Source organism: Biomphalaria glabrata, chromosome 3, assembly GCF_947242115.1.
Source record: "Biomphalaria glabrata chromosome 3, xgBioGlab47.1, whole genome shotgun sequence".
NCBI lineage: Eukaryota > Metazoa > Mollusca > Gastropoda > Planorbidae > Biomphalaria > Biomphalaria glabrata.
Window position 1 is genome coordinate 30,323,615 of NC_074713.1, and position 19,578 is coordinate 30,343,192.

Below are 19,578 nucleotides of genomic sequence, written 5' to 3' on the forward strand. Positions count from 1 at the left end.
TTAAAGAGTTTTCCAGTTGATATTGTATAGAGAAATACATCTTCGTTGATTTCATTATAAGCATAATGCAGTAGGCAGGAAAAGAATATGCCAGAGTTGGTGCAAGCGAACTTCCCTGTTTGAAACTACTACTGACCTCAAAAGATGCTGGCTGGGCTCTATTAAATTTCACTGTAAATTTTGTCTCCTCATGAAGAAATTAATTATCATGTCAAAGGCTTTCGTCAAATCAACAAATACGATGCAATGGGTCTGTCTCTCGTAATTTCTCCTGCAAGTCTTAGAGAGGATATCATGCATATAGTGGATCTTCTTCACCTTGACCTTCACCTATCCTTTAGTCTGTTAGACCTTTGGGGCACCACGCAAGATTTGTCGACCGTCTTGGATCTACCAACTCTGAATCCTCATTGAGACACTGGATAAACTCTAGAAGCTATTCCTTGCAGCCTGGATAGTACCACTCTAGCGAATATTTTACCAACTATACTGAGGAGAGAGATACCTCTATAATTGTTGCTATCACTGGGATCTCCTTTGCTTTTATATATAGTGAATATATATTTGCGTCGCTTATGTCCTTTGGGACACGGCCCGATTCCATGCTACAGTAGAGGAGATTATGGAATTCTGGGAGCAGGAATGGTTGGTTGGCCTTTATTATTTTCGCTGGAATGCCATCGCTCTCTGGAGACTTTCTATTTTTCATTCCAGTTATTGATTTTTTTTTAAATATTCAGGGCTCGGTAGCTCATCTAGGCATTTCAATACTCGAAGATCTGGTAGAGTAGCCAAGGCTACATCTTCTACTTATTCTGTGTGGTATAGATATCGAGGTAGTGTTCTGTCCATGGTTCTACCTGCTTGGTTTTATCCGTAATTTTTTCCCAGATTTTGATAGAAGGGGGGCAGCCTTAGACACTGCAGGACCCAGGGCCGCTTTTACGTCATTACACAGAGCTATGCTTTTTCCTAAGTTATTGTATTTTGTTGCAGATATCTCTTCAGAAGTTATGAGCACACCGTCTAACAATTAGTTTTACCTCTTTATTATCAATTCTGTAAGCATGCAGAGCTTTTGAGCTAGGATTTACTTTGTGAACGAGGTGTGCAGATCTCTTTCTCTCGATGAAAATGTTTCTGTCTGTCTACATTTTTGCTTTTTTGACATCCAAATTCATTAAGTTCTTAGCTTTAAATGGCATCTTTAAGTTTCTCCCATGTAAGTTTTTTTTTTTTTTTTTTTTTTTTTTGGGGGGGGGGGTGAGGAGAGCTCATCTTGAGAATTTGTAGATGAAAATGTATAGGTTATATTTTTAGGAACAAAAGTTCTTTTATAAAATGTTTATTTGTTTCTTTGTAAAATATTTTACAGATATCGGATTTTCCTTCAGAATTGAAGATAATTTACTTCCTAGTTTAAACCTCCCGCAGGACGATGGGGGATGGGAGCGGGCAGGGTTTGAACCCGGGACCATCGATAAATCAGAACGTTGGTCCAGCTCGCAAACCGCGCGAGCAGGCAGCCATCCTATAACATAGAAGTTTTATTTTCATCTTGAGAATTTGTAGATAAAAGTGTATTGGTTATATTTTAGGAACAAAAGTTCTTTTATAAAAGATGAAAACAGGGTGGAGGTTGTAACTTAGAAATGTATAAAAATAAATCTAAAAGATTTGTAGCCAAATTGTTTTCATTCGGAAGAAAATCAGAAAGCAAAGGACAACACCAAGCGTTTTCTCCGTTTTATTGTCAGTAACGCAAAGGTTTTACCGGGAAAATTCATGTTTCTTTGTTTCTTGTTTTGCGATTTAAGATATTGTGACGTAAAGGGATGGAATGGGGATGGCTACTTGCAAAGGCTTAGATCCAGAACCGAGGGACAAAGTCATTTTGAACTTCGGGATTCTTAGGACGCTCCTGAGTTCAACCAACTCTAATGAGTACCTGACATGCTGGCCACATTTCATCTCTCCCCAAACATAATTTGTGCCCATTTTGAACATACAAACACATAGTTTTGGTGTTGACAATTCTAGTTTCACTCCCCCAATCATTATACTTGTTGATGTCCAAGAGCTGAGCCGAAGGCTCTTCGAGCTCTAAGTTTGAAAAAAAACCTGTTTGGACGTCAAACAGTAAAAAAAAAAAAACCTGTGAGAACACAGTTCTGTTTGAGAGAGACCCGAGTCAATGCCTATATAAAACATTGCTGTTTCCAATGCCTTTGGCCCCCGACGCATGCTTGGCTGCACATGGCCGAAGGCCGAGGGCACCGGGAGCCTCCGCCATTTTCCTTCGTTGTACCAAGCTAACTGTGCGGGACCCGCCATTTATGTAACGGTCCCTTTGAGGAACAGCGCATGGATGTGGGACGTGTTCGTGGGGACTTTTTTACAACCCCGCCCGTGCAAGAGGTTGACTCTCGTCTACCCGTGGGCATCCCCACGGGAGTTATGTTTTGCCATTCATTTAGCCTAGCTACCCCCTCAAGTAGCCGTTTCCACCCAGGTGCCACGATGAGGCAGAACAGCGTACCCGGGATCATTATACTAAACATATTTCTAAACATATTTCTACATAAAATCACTGACTCTACTTCGGCTTCTGAATTCAATATTAAAGTATATCATGAGCTCTATGCATGGGCGCCTGCAGGACTTTTTGCAGGGGGGGTGCAAGCTGCCATCCATATTTCAAAGGCGTATCCTCAACTTTATTGTTATAATATTAAAGAAAAGACAAAAAACAAGTTGAATTGACCATTATTATTGCTCGAAAAGCGAGACATAATGAAGAAACTTAAGAATTAAGATATGTAATTTAAAGCCGTGTTCTGTAATAACTCACACACATGTTTTTTTCTCAGTGTGTCTGTTGGCTGCGAATTCTCCGGCAGCAGCGACTCAATATCCGGTATCAAGTTTTTCTGCCAGCAGTCTCTCCTTCCTCAAGATGACACCTCTGACGTGTTCCTCAGGATGGTCAAGTTGTTTTTTTATTATGCCTTTAATGTGACTGATGATGTGCTGTTGAGCGGCCACTATGTTAAGTTGTAAAGATGCCACACCATGGAAACTGGTTCAAGAACAGATGAGTAATTGACGACAATGAGACGACAAATCAGAAACACAAGAGGAGGAGACATTTACTACACATGTGCAGTTTGTCTAGTTTTACTTGCAGTCGTTATTTTACGATCTGCCAAACAGTCAAATGGTCTCTAAGTTGAGACTTAAAGCTCGAATGGATTCGTATTTTTCAGTTCATTGTGTCTCACACAAAAAAGGTAAATTTAGCACCAACGCTATCGCTAGGGACAGTTACGGAAAAAGAATACTAGCCATCACAGGGCAGCTTTGGCCGAGTAGTTTGTCCATGTCTAGACTTTTCAATGACGTTGGACACATGCAGTGCGTCTCTCTGAACAACAAGGAATTAAACCAATGAATACAATCGCAATCAACAAACCGAACACTCAAAGACATCTTCTCAGTGCCTGAGATATCTGCAGTTTCATCACCCAGCAGTGTTAATTCATGATGCTGCAGCTCGGATTTTTTTGTGTGTTCTTGCTGCTGCCAGTGCTCCGTTGATCCAAATCAACGTTTTCACTCGAATGACGGCATGTGAAAAACTTTCTTGTATCTATTCTATTGTAAACTGGTGGACGTGTTTAACCTGCTGTTTTATCGAGCGCTTACACCGACTGCAACTCCGAAACACTCTTTACTTTTGTTTAAAGAAAATATAACCTTTATCACATCGAAAGATAATTGGCAAAAAAAAAAATTCTAAATCTTAACTAAATATTATAAAAATATTCCAATCGCCTAATTTAATCTACTTATTACTACTACTACATTAACCAGTGGAAGCACTACTTGTTCAGTTGCTACTTAGAAAATAATTGATTTGATGGTGCGAAAAAATGACTAGATTTTGGCTACTCAGAATCCAGGGGGGTGCAAGTGCACCCCTTTGCACCCCCCTGCGGGTGCCCATGCCCTCTATGTTGCTTTTTTGTTGGGATCCTTTTTTTGTCACTCTGGCGTTGTAATGCTTTTTCAGCCAAGAAAAATTCTATTATCTTTTTATTTTATACCTCCGCACTCAACACACAAAATAAAACTTTTTACATAAAACACATATTCAGTCAATGACTGACAAAAAAAAAGATTGTTTTTATGCAATTTTTACAAAAAAAAAACAAGCTAAGTGCTATTGAAATTTACACCAAAAGAAAAGTTTAAATAGTACTTTAAAACGGAAGAAAGAATGATCTTGTACATTTTGATATGTCGGTACATAGTAATTTAAGTAATAGCAGGTTAAATTTTTGTATTTTTTCGTCCAATGAAAGTGTGAAAATTAGTGATGAGTCTGTCAGTCAGTCAGGGCTTTTGTGTTTTTATATGTATAAGAAAGATGTTTAGTTTTAGTATTCATTTAATAAAATACTTTAATAATCTTCAATATCATTATGGTTTTACTAGAATCACTGAAAGGTCAAGTTGCTTGGATCACTGGGGCTTCTAGTGGCATCGGGGAATATATTGCTTACGAATTAGCAAGAGCTGGTTGTCGTTTGATATTGTCTGCACGAAGACGCGACGAGCTTGAAAGAGTTAGATCTGCATGCTTAAGAGAAGGTAAGCGACATAGCCAAGTTCTAGTTCTCTCAAAATCAACATATTGTCGATGATCATACTAGTTAGTTTCTCAATAAGTCCTAATGTGAATCGAAGTGTCTTTGTATTTGTACCAAGCAATGACTCTATTTCTTCCACACCCAATCTCGGATCATGCTGACATTTGGCACAATTATTTCAGGTCGTTCTTTCCGTTTTTGTTTTGTAAATGCTTTTAAAAAGGGTTAACGTTAAAATTAACACAGATTTCCCTTTTTTTTCTCCCCCCCCCCCATCTTCCATACTGGTCCCGACAACTGATAGGATCATGGCATACTGAGAAAGCTAAAAGCATGGAATTGCGCTAAACAAAAACAATTGGTAAAAAAAATTCTAAAGTACAGGTTTATTGTTCTTGGTCTAGATCTATTACAAATTTTATTAAATGACTGATACAAACTAATTGATACAATTACACTTTGTATAAGCTTTTTTTAAAAGTATTTTTATGTTTTTCATGTTTTTTTTAAATATTTGAGTTAGTTTCGAATTATGGGAATAATTGACAGTTTGCTGTATGGTAATAATAATGGTAATAGGCCTAGTAGCATTAGTGGATAGGGTGGGAAGCGATAAGATGCTATTGCTGTTACAATATTGATAACAAGCATACAGATATGTGTACTGTCTGTCCTTAGTGACCTGCCATGACAAACCGGCTGGACTGATTAGAGTTATTTATAGAATTCAGATAGTTACTTTTTAAAATCAATCTATACATATATATTATTCTCTTCATGGCTAAACCATTCCTGACACCACCAAGAAGTCATGGAAAGATCACTCTTTTATTTCTGCAAGTCGGACTAGAGTTACCCCACTTAACTTTAGCGGCGAAAAAAAAAAGAGGGGGGGGGAGAACAGGTAGCATTAACCCGTCTCTAAATAGCAGGGCCGGACTTAACCATTGTGGGACTCTATGCCAAACGGATTTCGCGGGGCCAAGTTTGGGTAGGGATACGGATAATAAGTGAAAATTAAGGCCGGACCTGCAAAATAGCGGCGTATGCTACGCCGTGGGTCAACTAGTGATCATTATTTCACTTGTGTTTACAAGTTGAAATCTTTGTAGCCTATATGTTGCCGGTAAAATCCAGCATTCTATAGAATGTCTATATGTGTTTTTAATAAAAGTTGCGTCCATTAAAGAAATAGTTCTAGTTGTATTCACAGGAATATAATACACCTAGAACGGTTTCCTTGTAATCGCTGTTTAGAGCTACAACACAGCCACCGAAGAAGCATACATAGATGCAGAAGAATACCCCCCTCTTCCCGCATCCACAAGTGGTGGTTGTGACTGACAGTTTACTCGGTACAATGAGAATATGTCAGCTACTCTACTACTAGTACTTGTAAAACGAAACGTGCTTTTTATTTTCTGATAACAAGTTAATCATGGGCTTCTCATAACATGTGTCACACATTTTGTGTTACGAAAAAAACAACAAGAAAAGCATTTTAAAAATACTTTGAAAGGACGCAAACTTTATTGGCGTGATCGTTAAATGAACTTGTGTGTTACCCGTGCTTGTAATCGTGCTAGTATTTGTAATCGTGTTCGTATTATCGTAGTCTGTGAATCGTGACCAGTCTGTACTGTGTTATTGTGTGTATAAGTCGTGTTTTATTAAAATAATGCCTTGTTTCTAAGGTTATGAGTTGACTTAGTATATTACAATTTATTTAAATATAACCATTCTTAAATGGAAAAGTTTTTGCGTCCCAATAGACTGGATGCTGATCCTAGTTCAACTAATGCTTCAGTTACATGGAAACATTGGATTTCTCGTTTTGACAGATTTGCAACAAAGTTAGGGGCTAGTGAAAGCGAACAGTTTGACCTGCTATGCAACTTTGTGTCTCCATCCTTATATCAGTATATTTCTACCTGTTCTAAATACTCAGAAGCAAAATCTATTCTTGAGAATTTATTTGTGAAGGCCCCTAATGAAACATTGGCCAGACATTTGCTTGCAACTTGCAAACAAGAAGTCGATCAAAGTCTTAATCAATTTGTACACAAGCTGAGAGTGATGGCCAGAGATTGTCAGTTCCGAGCTGTCAGTGCTGACAAAAATGAAGAGGACACCATTCGCGATGCCTTCATTAGCGGCATGCGTTCGAGTGTAATTAGACAGAGGCTACTTGAGAAAAGATCTCTTGATTTGAAAATGACTTTAGATATTGCCAAGACACTCGACATGGCCCAAAAAGAATCCAGTTCGTTATTGTTCCTTCTCAATTGGTAGAGTCATCTCTTTCGTCATCGGCAATCTCAACCGAAGAAATGGTGAACTCAGAAACAATAGCAACAGTGAGTACTAAATGTTTCTTTTGCGGAGGTAGTCGGCATCTCAGCGAAATGCCCTGCCAAAGACTGAATGTGTCATTCTTGCTGGGAAAATGGACATTTTTCTAAGGTTTGCAGGTCCCGCAACACACCTATAACCAAAACAAAAGTCAAACCATCTCCTAGCTACGAGATTAAAAGACAATCTTGTAAAGATTGTAGCTGCATTAAGGACTCTACACATCTAACATCACTAATTGCTACTTCGTCTGTACTTGGTTTAACTAAATCAACAGTACACATCTCCGTAAATGGCGTGAACCTAAAAGCCCTAATTGATACAGGTAGCGGGGGGAGCTACATTTCTTCAAACATACCAAGAGAGTATGATTGGTCAGTGACACGTTCAAAGCACAAAATTTCTATGGCGTCATCTCAGCTGTCAAGCGTCACGAGAGGTCACATGTTTGCATCGCTAAAATACAAAGGGGAAGTTTACAATCAATTCAAACTTTCGTTACTAGATGCACTGACGTAGTGCTTGGGTTGGATTTTCTCGCATTACACAAAGAACTGACTATCTCATTCAACGGTGGTCGGCCTGCATTTCATGTTTGCTCGCTCAATGCTATTAAGGTAGAGGCACCACTATTGTTTGCTAATTTATCCCCTGACTGCAGACCTATTGCTACTAAATCTCGCCGTCACTCCTTCCAAGACACACAATTCATCAAAGCTGAAGTTGAGAGATTGATACGAAACGGTATCATTGAACCTTCTAAATCACCTTGGAGAGCTCAAGTCCTAGTCACGACCAATGAGCGGCACAAAAAGCGAATGGTCGTTGATTATAGCCAAACTATGAATATATTTACTTGCCTGGACGCTTACCCTATGCCAAGAGTGGATGAAATGGTGGAGAAAATTTCCAGGTATGAACTCTTTAGCACATTAAATCTGGAGAGTGCTTATCACCAAATACCTATCCAACAGAGCGAAAAGAAATACACAGCTTTCGAAGCTTGCGGGAAACTCTACCAGTTTTGCAGAATACCCTTTGGCGTCACCAATGGTGTAGCTTGCTTCCAGAAAACCATAGACACTATTCTAGAAAAAGAAAAGTCCGACACGTTTGCCTATGTCGACAATGCAACGATATGTGGTAAAGATGTATTAGAATCTCACAACAAAAATCTGTTGCGCTTTCAGAAGTTAGCTCAAGAATACAGAATAACCTTCAACGAAAGTAAAAGTGTAATCGCGACTGATAAGGTAAAACTGCTCGGATATGAAATATCCAATGGACATTTGAAACCTGATCCTGATAGATTTCAAGCTTCTTGAGATTCACCCCTGGAACTGGCAGGCTTTAAGTTTGATGTACAGTATAGACCTGGGAACGCAAACACAGCAGCAGACACCTTGTCTAGAGGGCACTTTACAACAATGTCAAAACACAGTAACCTAAAGACGTACCATGAATACCTGTGTCATCCAGGTGTCACTAGACTTCTACATTATGTCAGGTCAAAGAACTTACCCTTCTCGGTTGAAGAGGTCAGACAGACCATTCAACAATGCACAACCTGCAATAGAATTAAGCCGCTATTCTATAAGGAATTTGCAGGTCACTCAGCCGTTTGAAAGAATAAGTGTTGACTTTAAAGGTCCTTTGCCATCAGCTACTCGCAACAAGTATTTGTTAACAATGATTGACGAATATTCACGGTTTCCATTCGCTTTTCCCTGTCCTTCGAGGTGAACCATAGTCGTTATACGACTGAAGGAGGCCAATATTTATATATATAGTTGTTTCAATTAGTTTGAATCAGTCATGTAATTAAATTTGTAACAGATCTAGACTAACAAAAATAATTTATTACAAATATTTCTACCAATTGTTTTTGTTTAAGCGCAACTTCATGCTTTTATCTTTCTATATACGCTATGATCCTATCAGTTGCAAAGGGGTAGAGGGAGAAAGAAACGGGTATCTGGGTGATCGCTTTTTAAATGCACTTATTAAAAAAAAAGTGAACGACCTGAATTCGAACTCGAGGGTTAAAGTCCCCTTCAAATCCAATGCTACGAAAGTGCTTATGAAAATAGAAGTTTTATAGTTATCTATTGTTAGTTTTTAACTTTAATCTCTACAAAATACAAAGGGGTCTAATTCAATTTATACCACCGTATAAGTCAAGTACTATTTCTTTCTACCGAAAAAATAATGAATTACCATTTTAATTAACCAATTGTTTTTTTTTTAAATTGATTCTTTTTTTGTCAGGTAAAAGAAATAATTGTGTCAAATTTCAGCTTGATCGAGATAGGCTGTTGGATAAATAAGGTGTAGGCCTACAATTTTATTTACCAGACAGACAGAGTGAGTTGATATAAGCTTAGTAAGTATATATCAAGAAAGCGCTTGTGTGGTGTATTGACGAGATATATAATATTCGTTGCAATTGCTACACTTAAGATGCAAGTTGGGAATTGAGCTAGGTATCGGACCAAAGTTCAAGACAAAGCACACTTATTAATAAATCATAGGAGGGAAACAAGGAGTTACTTAATGTTCGTTTTATTTGTATTAGTTCATATTTTCATAGGTGTAAATTTGTATTTCGATACAAATACATAAGGTTTTCAATGTGATTCTCTGAAGAGAACTTTTGTCCATCCCTGGAGTTATTTAGAGAAATGTTTAACATTTGTAGATTGTTTAATTAACATTTGTTTGATATTACAATTAATTTTCTCATTTAATTTTAAAAGAAAACTTGTGAAATTAAGTTGCATTAATAGAAAACAAAAAATTCCTAATTTAAAAAAAAAATGGGTGAAAGAAAAGTCAAGGAATCCTACAGCCGAACATTTTCTTGTTCCAAGCTAAGCATAGCAATAACATTGCATGATTGCTGCATTCAAATTATAAAATTAGGTTAAACGGTGAGAAAAAATGGTGACTATCTTTCTGCTTTCCAGCTGCCGGTCAATTGACAGCAGACGATATCTTGGTACAGGTGTTGGACGTACAAGATTTTGAATCACACAAGTCTCTAGTCATCAAAGTTTTGGAACACTTTACAAAGGTCATAGTATGAACTTTGGACTAAGCTAATATTAGTGCTTTTTTTTTTTCAAATTAAAATTTGATCAAGATTAAGATTAATTAATAAACCAATTAATTCTACAAGTATAAGTGTAAAATGGGAATACGACTTATGTGGAATACTCTAGGATGAATTAACCCACGAAACAGAGGCGGTCTTAGCAGTGCGCGGGTCACGGATATGTTTATAGGTTGGGCCCAAAGGATGCCTAAGTGTATGATATATATATATATATATATATATATATATATATATATATATATATATATATATATATATTAATATATATATATATATATATCATTCCACAACAGCCATGAGCTTACCCGCACTGCTCGGGGGCGAGGGGGTCTAGATAAAAATAATTTCTGCTGAACCCGTTGGAGATGGCCAATTTATGGAAGGAAAGAATCACCTATCAGTGGCTGTGACAGTCATATAAATGGAAGTACATTTTTGTAGCTTTTTTTCTGAGAAAAATCGTTGATACGATCCTTGTAGTAAATTGTTAATGCCTTTTCGAAAAAAAAAATAAACAAACGCATAATCTGTTATGCCCAGTGGCGTACCAGGAGGTGGCGGGTGGTGTTGGAATAACATGCCTAGTGCGCCTGTGTAGGGGGCACTGAAATGAGCATCATAACATTACATTAAATATCATAAATTTATGTCGCTACAGATTTTTAGCGGCACCTTAAAGGGGAAAAGACGCTATTAGTTTTGTGTGGCCTGTCTGTCCGTCTGATCAAAAAATGTTATTTTTACAATTGTATTGCTAAGGTTTGTAAGTTCTGTCATACTAAATACTGCATTTACAAAAAAATGTTAACTTTTTTTTTAAAGAGAAAAAAATCTATTTACTATGCAAATAAGTTTAACATAATTTAAAACAACAATTAATAAATATAATTGTGTGGACTACAAGGCGCTCTAAACATACCAGTACAGAAAACTAAAGGAATTTTTTTTCGGCAATGTTTTTTTCTTTAAAAAAAAACACATAAAAAATAGATCAGTTAGATACTCATTATAAGACATCAAACTTCACATTCTTTTTCACCTATCCCTTGGTCTGCTGGACCTTTGGGACACCACACAGAATCTGTCAACCTTCTTTTTCCATTCTTCTCTGTCATTTGCATTTGATAGAATTTCATTATGATATTCTTTCTAAAAATATTGAACCCTGCCTTTTTACCTGCCTGTGCGGACTACTTCTGATAGAATTTAATACCGATATTCTTCTGAAAATATTGAAACCTGCCGATTTTGAGTCTGTGTTTCCACATAATCTGTCTTCCTTGTTTTTTTTGTTAACTTCGTTTATATCATTGTAAGTTGTGTATTGTTAACTGGTGAGTGTTCTTATGTAAATATGTATTACGTACAGTCGTACAATATTGACATTTCAAATGGGCCAGAGACATCCTTGAGCTGTATGTTATCAGGAATTTTTCTCGAAAATTTTCAATTCTTCAAGATGCCTTATTAGTCTTTTAGTGTAACATGTTATCCAGATATGGCGCTGTCTTCAAGTTATACACAAATTCAATGATGAAAGCATTTTTTTTTTGTTTTGAATACTTGATCTAAGAATAATTCTGTTATGAAAGAATTTTTTCAGCAAATAAGTGAAATCACAAGTCTTGGTTATGAAGACTGTTTCTAACAAAAATACAACGCACCTTATCTCAGACTAGTACTGATTAGTACGGTACTTAAGAATGTGTTGCAAGACTCTGTTTATTTACATGACGAGCTAACGGTAGCATAAGTATTGCCTCATCGCCTCCCCTCCCACTTGAAGTTGTGAAGTTACCCATCTCGCCATCCTCAAAGGCTACCTTTGCACGATCTTGATCCTAATTAATAGATCCCAAAATGTCTGGTTCCGATTTTAGTTTGTAAATTAAAAAAATAATTCCACTCTTAGCCTTGTTTAAGTTCTATTTCGAACCAGATTTATCATAGAATTGTTGATCCAAATTAAAAACTTTCATGAGCATTCAACAGTCACCTGACTTGACTAAGCTGAGAATAGTTTGTAAGTGTATTAGACCTAACAATTAAGCTGAGAATTGTAAGTGTAGGCCTATTAGACCTAACAATTAATCTGAGCATTGTTTGTAAGTGTATTAGACCTAACAATTAAAATTGTTTGTAAGTGTATTTAGACCTAACAATTAAGCTGAGAATTGTTTGTAAATGTATTAGATTAGTTAGACCTAACAATTAAGCTGAGAATTGTTTGTAAATGTACTAGATTAGTTAGACTTAACAATTAAGCTGAGAATTGTTTGTAAATGTATTAGATTAGTTAGACCTAACAATTAAGCACACAATATTGCAAGTGGTAATAAAGTTGTTTCGAATTGGGGACAGGTGGGGAATGGCTTACCCTTTGTTTGATCAAGGAGAGGGTCAATGATACATGAGCTTTTTTTTTATGGCTTCTGTCTCAAACCACAATAGATCAACAAGCATATTTTAAATCTTAATGACTAGCTCATAATTTGCACAAGCCCAGAACAAGCAGCTTCATATTTATAGTTCTGACCATGCTTTTGAAAAAGAAAATCTCTAATTTTATTATTTAATGTTTGCTAATATGTATTTGTGTGTGTGTCTGTTTAAGTCTGCCCTTTGTAAAACTTGTATCGATTCCTTGGTTCGGTTCTAATCTAAAAAATAAACATGACCTTGTCAGATCGACATTCTGATTAACAATGCCGGATGTAGCCAGAGAGCTAAATGGATGGACATCGAACTGGACGTCGACAGAACTCTATTTGAAATTAATGTTTTGGGCCCAGTCTCGCTGAGTCAAGTCGTTTTGCCCCACATGATGAAAAGAAATAGGGGTACCATTGTTATTGTCAGCAGCATGGTTGGAAAATTAGGTTTGTGCTTGCTTGTTTCATTATCTCTTTATTGTAAATTTTACCTATCACAGGGATTATTATTATTTTCTGCAGACTAAACAAAAAAAAAGTTATTTCGTATGGTGTGATACCCGTGTTTCGCTACAGTTGAAATAATTGATCAATTTATTTTGAGCGGAAATTTTTTTCATCCTTCAACCTCACACTTTTTCTTGTCCCTAAGCTTCAGAAGTCACCCCCTCTTGTTTGTCTCTTTCATCCTTCAGTCAAACGATCTTGAAGCCATTAATTTAAACCATGCGGACACACTTCGTTGGCCCATCCTCAGATGTTTACCATTTCAGTTCTTTGTAATTGTCCTAAACGTTGGGTCGAAGACTCTTGAAACTCTCGGCACACGGAAGCTTGCCCCCATTTACATGTCTGAACTAACTGTTCTGTCCGGGATAGATCCAAGCGGATGTACATTTTGTACATCTCTATTACCAATGGCTCGTATCTCAATGGGTAAAAGGCAAGTCCGTAGGCCGAGCACATCGGGAAAACTGTGTGGGTAGTGACTTGAGGCTTTATTCCATTATGCTTACCCTTTTTGACTAATTGTCTTCTCTAACACCCGTTTCTACCCAAGCGCCACTTTGATACCAAGAAGCATTGCTAGGGACATTGTAGTTCTTGTCAGAAATCATTGAAGCAGAACTTTTGTTACCCTCGGTATTCGTTATGCAAACAAAAAAATAATTAAAAATTCTTAGCTTCAACTTCACCAAATGTTGCAAAAACTCTAGGTTAAATAGTAAAGCATGGATTTCGTCACAAAGTAAAATGCCGTACTTTTTCCTAATGACCTTAGCATTCTAGTGTTTCAAAGAAGGGTAGCATTAAATGATTCTTTCTCTCCTCTCCCCTTCCCAACTGGTCCAGACAAGTGATAGGATCATAGCGTAGTGAGAACAAACAAATTTATACAACTACACTTAATATAAGCTTTGGGTTTTTTTACAGTTTTTTTTTTTTATTTTACTTGTTTTTAAAGTATTCTTTAAAATTGCTTGGTTTTAAATTGAAACTAGAGTTGAAAATATGTACTGTTTTTATAGTGAGCGTCTACGTATGCCTATTATTAAAGAGACACATCAATCCCACAATAAAGTACACTTGTTATATTTCAGGTTTGCCTCATTCAAGGTCATATAACGGAACCAAATCTGCAGTTCAGGTATAACTGTATAACGTCCTAAAATTAGTTCAAAACTGCTGTGCCAAAGTATTCAAACAACTTGAGTTGAGAAATTTTTGTTTTCTTTGGAACGTTACGTGAACAGCTACAGTTGCACTGCGAAAGAGGCCCATCAATTTGGAAATATCCTCTTCGTACCATAGAAATAAAGTTGTGTAAATCTGTCAGTTGGATTTTTTAATTAGTTAGAACCAATCTAAAAAAAAAATCAGGAAATAAACTGTGGTAAAAAAACAACTCTACTGCCTATACATAGCTATCTTATCAAGGTGTTAGTAGACTACAATTTGTTAGATTTACAAGTGGTATAGTGCAATAGTTTATGGTATCAACGGTTACATTTTAGACTATTATTGACATCGGAGAGTTTGAAAATATTCTGCTTACGAAATTGGAGTTGGATTTTGTATTATCAGCAGGGAGAGAGATGTGACTGTTTCAGCCAGTATGAGCCAAAGTACAGGAATGGAGAGTGTGACTGTGTTTCAACCAGTATAAGCCCGAGTGACACATTTTTTGTATTTTAAAATGGCTTGGGGAACACTAGTGTCGTAGTCACGAGTAAATGGAACAAATGAATACATTCATTGAAACTCTCCTATTTAGTGCGCAATCAGCGAGTTGAAGTGAGATCTATATAAAAAAAAAAGATAATGTAAAAAAAATCTGTTTCTTGAAAAGCACCTGTATGTTTATGTCTTTTCAGCAACGTCCAAGTGAATCATCGTACATTTCAAGTCAAACTTTCTTTATTTTTAGGCTTATTTTGAATGCCTGAGAACTGAAGTTGCTGACAACAACATATCCATCACAATAGCATGTCCTGGACCAACATTCTCTAACCTGTTTCTCCATGCCGCAACCAGTAAGCACAATGAGGTAACATAACATATCTATATAGCCATAATCTACATACGAGCAGATACGGTTGAAACCCCTTAATAGAGTGAGCACAAACACTTGTTAAGACCAATAACTCGTAGCCTTCTCGTGTGCCTACATTATAACGCCCACACACTTGCACAATACACAAACTACTTACAAATAAAAAGGCCTTTCCCCAACAACATACTTTTTGGCCCTTGTATAGGCCTATTTAGTGGAACAGCCAGCATTACAATAACATCACATCATTATTTGACATCCTGCAATAGAAAGCCCTCATTCACAATCACGAACTTTTAAGCTGCCCCACTTTTTTTTTTGTGCGTCCCACAAATGAAAGACCAGTAAAGCACAATTTTAATCAAAACATAAACTTCTTTAAATCCCCCGTTGCATCCTAGCATAGAATAATTCCCCGCACTAGACATTTTTTTTTACCAGTAAATTATTGAAGTACTGAGAAATCATTGAAGCTTTGCTTTTACATGGGAAGAGTTTGAAATAAGAAACATCACTATTCGCAGCTTAGTCCACTTTTACATAGTTTGTTTTATTTTGTCAGTCGTAAATCTAGAGACGCACATTATTTAGAATAACAATCTTCACAAAACCGTTCATCCTTCTATTGCGCAGACACTCACACTTTTAAAAGGCCCTTTTAATATCTTTCACTTTGACATTTTTAGATTTTTTAAATTTACAATAGAGGCCTATTTGTAGATGGAGATCTAAAATTGTCTTTACATTTTAAACTGTAGTATTATTTTTACAAACACACACACGCTTTCATACAGATTTTACATGTTCTTTATAAAAACACATTTGATAACCACACTGATTTCAGGATAATTCCTCAAATTCTCTCGGACAATTATCTACACCTGAAGGAGAAATTTAATTTAAAATATAGATCTAGATGTGTTTAGAAATAAACAAATAAAGAAACTAATGACATCAATTGTACTAGCCTAGCAAGCTTATTGATGTTAATATTTGTTTAAGCACATCACTCTATTGTAAACTACAACGTTTAAAATGTTTATATGTTCCTGGACATTCCAACATCGCCAGTGTTCCATCTTTCATCCCTTCTCATGTTAGTTTATAAAAAAAACAGGTTCCGCTAGAGTTTTGAGAAAATCATAAATGAAGGCCAGAAGCGAGATTTGACTGTAAAAGGCGTTTAGAGACGCAAACCATGGGAACATTTCTTGGTAAGTGGGAGCTTATTTCCACTTTCACCTCCGGTATTGACAGTCCTTGGAACCCATCCTTCAATCATAAAGCAAGCAATGTACGGTATTAGACACCACACTCATAAATCAATTTCAGACCTTGAGGGAAAAAATGCATCCCCTTAAATCATCAATCCCCAAACATTTATTTTGTCAACGTTTAAAGTTTTTATATGTTCATGAATATTCCACCATCGCTTTAGTATGACATGTATTTCTTTTCAGAAATTAGGAAGAGCTATGTCCAGAACAGAAAAACGAATGACTACTGACCTTTGTGCTCATTATATTGTTACTGCTCTGGCCAATAAGCTTTACGAAGTTTGGATTGCCCAACAACCTTGGCTAGCTATTCTCTACATTCAACAATACATTCCAGATCTTGGAAGATGGTAGGTATGGAACAGTGGAATTTCGCTGTTATTACTCCTTAATTTTGGGAAAGAAACAACATTTACGGTGAATTGTTTTCCCCTTCTAGCGGCCACCGTAAGGGGAAAAGCCGCTATTAGGTTTGTGCAAAATGTCCGTCTGTCACACTAGGATCTCGAAAACTAGAAGAATATATTTATAAAATGTACAAGAAATGTTCACAACAAATGTAAATATTAGTCAAAGGTATTTTTTTCTGGTCAACTAGCTGTTAAAATTAAAAGAAAACATTTATGTCTGTTTATAAAGGCTAAGAGTGCACTTTGTATGAAATATCACGCACATTTTTTAAAATGAACTTTTTATGCAGCGACTTTCGTGCAGTAGCGTAACAAGTAGTGGCAAAACATGGTACTTATCAGTTTCCTCAACATTTTTAAAATAATCAGATAAAAGACGCTTATTTTTGTGCGTTTTGTTTGCCGGTCGGTCTGTTTGTCAGGTTTAGATAACAAAAACAGCAACTCTAAAAGCTATTGAAAATCTGATAAAACCTTTAATGTTCCTTTCTTAACAACTCAAAGGTTTTAAGTTCCAAACAAAATCAATGCCAACCAATGTTTGTTTGTTCTTCTAACTTATATTACATTTAATTTCCATGCTTAAACGTTGCAAAAACACATGATCAATAATATGTTGTTCCGTTTTTTTAAATAGCATATAAATGCTAAATGAAAATCTATATACTGACTTATATTTCATTAACTATAAAGTTGTTCCGGATATTGTTTTATAAAAAATTATGTCAAATGATTGTTTGAAATCGCATAATTGACTAATATTACACTTATATTCTTTGACAATACGTCACTATAGTTTATTTATCGATATCTAACCCTATTTTCAACTTAAAACAAATTTGTGTCAAATGACTTTATTTTTTTCAAAAATATCGACAACAGGTTGTTCAGGATTTTAAAATAAGAAAGTAATTTACTAGAAACGATTATTGAAAATCACATTTTAGACTTTTTATATAGTTAATTTTCATGCTGAAAAATAACAAAAAGTTTAATTGGTAAAGAATGTGCGGATTTTGTTTTGAAAAAGAAATCGACTTACATTACTTTAATTTTCTTACAAATCGTCGCCAAAAAGGTTCCGAATTTTATATGAAAAATCTAATAACGCCAAATTACTGTTTGAAATCCCTCTTCTAATTAATAAAACAGATAATCTTCTCATTTATGAAAATATGTTGTTTCGGATTTCGATAAAAAAAATTAACTTTATTTAAGTAAAATCGCACTTCTCTCTTACACTAAATTAAATTTTCTAGCTAAAATTTAATTATCGTTAATATTATGTTCCGATTTTTAAGGAAAACAACTGCCTAACACCAAAGTATAGTTTGAAAATCTCTCCACATCTAATTTTCATACGAGACCATCCCAAAAATTTAATAGACAGTATTTGATTTATCCGGAATTCTTATTTTCTCTCACTACATATATATATATATATATATATATATATATATATATATATATATATATATATATATATATATATATATATATATATATATATATATATATATATATATATATATATATATAAATATATGGGCGTAGCCAGGATTTTTTTCGGGGGGGGGGGAGTTGGGTGATTTTTTCCCCTACCCCCCCCCCCGCGAAAAAAAAAATTTTTGTTTGTATGTGTGTGTGTACATAATCTTTATTACATTCTGACCCTTCATTCTTTCGGAAGACGTTTATTGTGCCCTAGAATAGGTTCTTCCTGGGGTTAGTGGAAAAATTATAGACTCTCAGTCTAGTGGAGCGCTAGGAGTTTCCCCAGCGCGGGGCGGAGCCCGCCGCCAAGCACTATTTCTGGTATTGAAAGACCACAAAATGCATATTCTAAGACTAAGACTGCTTTATTGATCCTTACGGAAATTTGTTGTGATTACAAGGACTCTTTTCTCATATAAAGACAACACAACAGAAAAATACACATAAATACAACAGACACAACATAAAGAGTTCATTCAGCGACTACACACAGGTATCTTGGTGCATTTCATGTTCCCTGATCAATGAGTGGCGGTGATAGAGTCTGACCGAGTGAGGTACGAACGAGTTTTTGTAACTCTCCGATCTTGTTTTGATTGACAGCAGTCGCCTACTTCGCGACGACCTGACGTAGTTCTGATGGAGCGGGTGGCCGTTGTCTTCCAAGATTTTTTCAATTTTTCTTAGGCACTTTTGTTCAAAAAGTTCCTTTAAATGTGGTAATGTTGTGAGTGTAATTTTTTATGCTTTTTTTATGATGTTTTCTAGCCGTCGCAACAGTTTAGATGAGGCGTTGCCTTGCCAACAAGTTATTCCGTATGTTAGCAGATTTTGTATAGTCGCGCCGTAAAAAGTCTCAAGGATCTTCTTGTTTAGTTTAAAGCTATTGAGTTTGTATAGAAAAAAGAGTCGCTAGGCTGATTTCTTTGTCAGAGTTCCAAGGTGGTCTTCCCATGAAAGCTTGTTGTTGATGATAACGAATAGCAGCACCAGGGACCAAGTTTTTAAGAGAGAAAGTAGTAAATTAAAATGCTACGAAAATAAGGGAATGCGCCGACCCTTATTTTCGTAGCATTTTAATTCACTACTTTCTCTCTTAAAAACCCTGTCCCTGGTGCTGCTATTCATTAATGTCTAATATATGTATGTATCACATTTGTTTCAGCACCTAGCTTCAACTCCATATTTATGTTGATGATATTTATATGCCTTTACTTGTTCTGTAGATGTAGTGTTTATTTGCAGTTCACGTATAGTTTTTTTTTTCTAAAATCTATTATAAGTTCTTTAGT

General features: G+C 35.9%; 1 protein-coding gene across 8 annotated transcripts in view; it reads left to right on the plus strand.

Moving 5' to 3' along the window:
• Positions 1–19,578, plus strand: part of LOC106057127 (dehydrogenase/reductase SDR family member 7-like) — an 86,379-nt gene that overhangs the window by 32,269 nt on the left and 34,532 nt on the right. For all 8 annotated transcript variants that reach the window (XR_008777027.1, XM_056024460.1, XM_056024456.1 and 5 more), the window contains 6 exons: positions 4,498–4,653; positions 9,971–10,077; positions 12,806–12,998; positions 14,153–14,199; positions 14,980–15,099; positions 16,566–16,732. Coding sequence is in view for 7 of the 8 variants with exons in the window: in XM_056024460.1 (XP_055880435.1) it covers positions 4,498–4,653; positions 9,971–10,077; positions 12,806–12,998; positions 14,153–14,199; positions 14,980–15,099; positions 16,566–16,732 (790 nt within the window). In the remaining variant the exon portion in view is untranslated. The remainder of the gene's footprint in view (positions 1–4,497; positions 4,654–9,970; positions 10,078–12,805; positions 12,999–14,152; positions 14,200–14,979; positions 15,100–16,565; positions 16,733–19,578) is intronic.